This window comes from Naegleria fowleri, assembly GCF_008403515.1.
Source record: "Naegleria fowleri strain ATCC 30894 chromosome Unknown tig50, whole genome shotgun sequence".
Lineage (NCBI taxonomy): Eukaryota > Heterolobosea > Eutetramitea > Acrasida > Naegleriidae > Naegleria > Naegleria fowleri.
Genome location: NW_025407982.1, coordinates 17,193 through 19,131, shown reverse-complemented (window position 1 = coordinate 19,131; position 1,939 = coordinate 17,193). Strand labels below are relative to the sequence as shown.

General features: G+C 37.0%; 2 protein-coding genes across 2 annotated transcripts in view; both read right to left on the bottom strand.

Annotated features, from left to right (window-relative positions):
* FDP41_006067 (uncharacterized protein) overlaps nucleotides 1-1,244 on the bottom strand; it is a gene marked incomplete at both ends in the record, with an annotated part of 2,487 nt that extends 1,243 nt beyond the window's left edge. Inside the window, one exon of the mRNA XM_044709661.1 lies at nucleotides 105-1,244. Within this exon, the coding sequence (XP_044559613.1) occupies nucleotides 105-1,244 (1,140 nt within the window). The remainder of the gene's footprint in view (nucleotides 1-104) is intronic.
* A 106-nt stretch (nucleotides 1,245-1,350) lies between these two features.
* The window catches only part of FDP41_006066 (uncharacterized protein), a gene marked incomplete at both ends in the record, with an annotated part of 2,049 nt that continues 1,460 nt past the window's right edge, over nucleotides 1,351-1,939 (bottom strand). The window contains one exon of the mRNA XM_044709660.1: nucleotides 1,351-1,923. Within this exon, the coding sequence (XP_044559612.1) occupies nucleotides 1,351-1,923 (573 nt within the window). The remainder of the gene's footprint in view (nucleotides 1,924-1,939) is intronic.

Below are 1,939 nucleotides of genomic sequence, written 5' to 3'. Positions count from 1 at the left end.
ATGGATCGATAGGCATTCTTCCATTCTAATCCTATGCCGTGTTGTCCCAATTGTTTCAAAAGTGAGAAATATTCAATTAGATCTTTTCCAAAAGGTGTTGTGACAGTATTCTGAGTTTCGACATTGGTCGAAAAGTCCGTGAGAAATGCAAAAACTTTTTGTGAAATCATTTCACAACATGTGAACAGTTGTATCGTACTGATATTATGATCATCGAATAATTCTCGAATATTATGAGGTTCAGTTTCGTCCATCCATTTGAATAATAACATTGGGCAACTCAAATACATGATAATTAATTCAAAAATTAAAGGAATCATTTCATGAACACTCAATAGCATTTTCGCTTCAAATTGATTTGAAATTTCAATCACTGGAAATAATATTTTGCAATTTCCATTGGAATCAATCGATGTGGTTTGTTTACATTGTTGAAATAACCTTCTTAAACGCAGAGTTGCAATCCACAATGGAATTCTATGAGTAGCCACCACAATAGATTCTTGATTTATCAATTTGATGCTCCATTCGATGGTTAAATGTTTGAGTCGTGACATGTTAGTAGTATTTGGTAGAGAATTAGAGGTAAAAGAATTTTGTAAAGTCGTTGTCGAATAGTTTGTTTCCAAAGTTTTGGACAAAGAGCCATCATGATGGTGTGATCGATTCGAGGAAGAATTTTTCAATAATTGATCTCGCGTGTAGAAAATGGGTGAAAATATATCGTGAGTTTTGGCAAGTCGTGGAGACACTGAAGAAAGTGGCGTTTGTGATCCTTCTTGAGTGTCATTTCCGCTGATAGAGCCACCATTGACCCAATACAGCTCTTCCGAGTAGGCCAACATTAAATTTCGAGTGCTGTCAGCTGCCAAAATATTCTGCAAGGCCCAAATGCTTTCAAACAATTCCTCGGAAAACACTGGAAATATATTTGGTATTCCAAAATACGATTGAATCACTCCCTTGATCATGAGCTGACATTGCTCTTCGGAAAGCTTTGTATGAAATTGTTGTACGATCGATGACGACGAAGTTGTGTTCAAATAGGAAGCAAATAAACTTGGTGGTAAGAATTCATGAGAATTTGCTGCGGAGGAAGATGGAGAAGGATTTTGAAGAGGAGGTTTTGAGGAGGAAGGGGATGTGATTGGAAGAATGGTTGAATGATTGTTGTTGTGGTTGCGAGCCTGTTGTTGTTGTGATTTGATGATGGTTGTGGATGTCTTTGAGTTTTTGTGGCCCATTTTTTTCTCAACTTTTGAAAAGTGACAACTCTCTAGAAGCTCTTTTTGGTACCATCGATTCAAAGTTTACGAATGTCGAAGTGCTCTTGAATTAACGCTCAAGAGTTTATTGCTTGACGGCTGCATTTGGTCGATCCAATTGTAAATCCTTCTCAATCATCTTTCTAGCCACAGCATGATAGAAATTTTTGTGTTCTAGGAAAGTAGAAACTGCCAACTCCTTGTCGAATTTGAACAATTCACGATAGAGTGGTCTTACGAATTTCATTCTTCCTTGTGATGTGATAAAATCAACGACTTGGCTCTTGATAGGAGAATATTTGTGCTTGAGAGCGAGTAATTGCCATCCATTTCTAATTTCACTGTTGGTATACTTTGAGAGATCATAAATTTCATCTAATTTTTGAATATTAAGAGGTTTCTCGTTCTCCAATAAAATATCCAAGAAGTAAGAAAGTTGTGTTGAGGTCCATCCAGCAATATCACTCTTGGAGAATGAGGATGCTTCCTCGCCTGCCTCGACCCATCGTTTACAGAGTTCATTTGCAGCAACACTCAAAGAGTTTTCGAAATTATTCTTAACAATGACATCACCCTCGCTATAAAACCAAGCATCCCAGTCAATTTCTTTTGTCTTTTCAACATCAGAGAAAAAGTCCAAAAAGCATTCCTTCATTTGCTGGCTAGTCACTGTT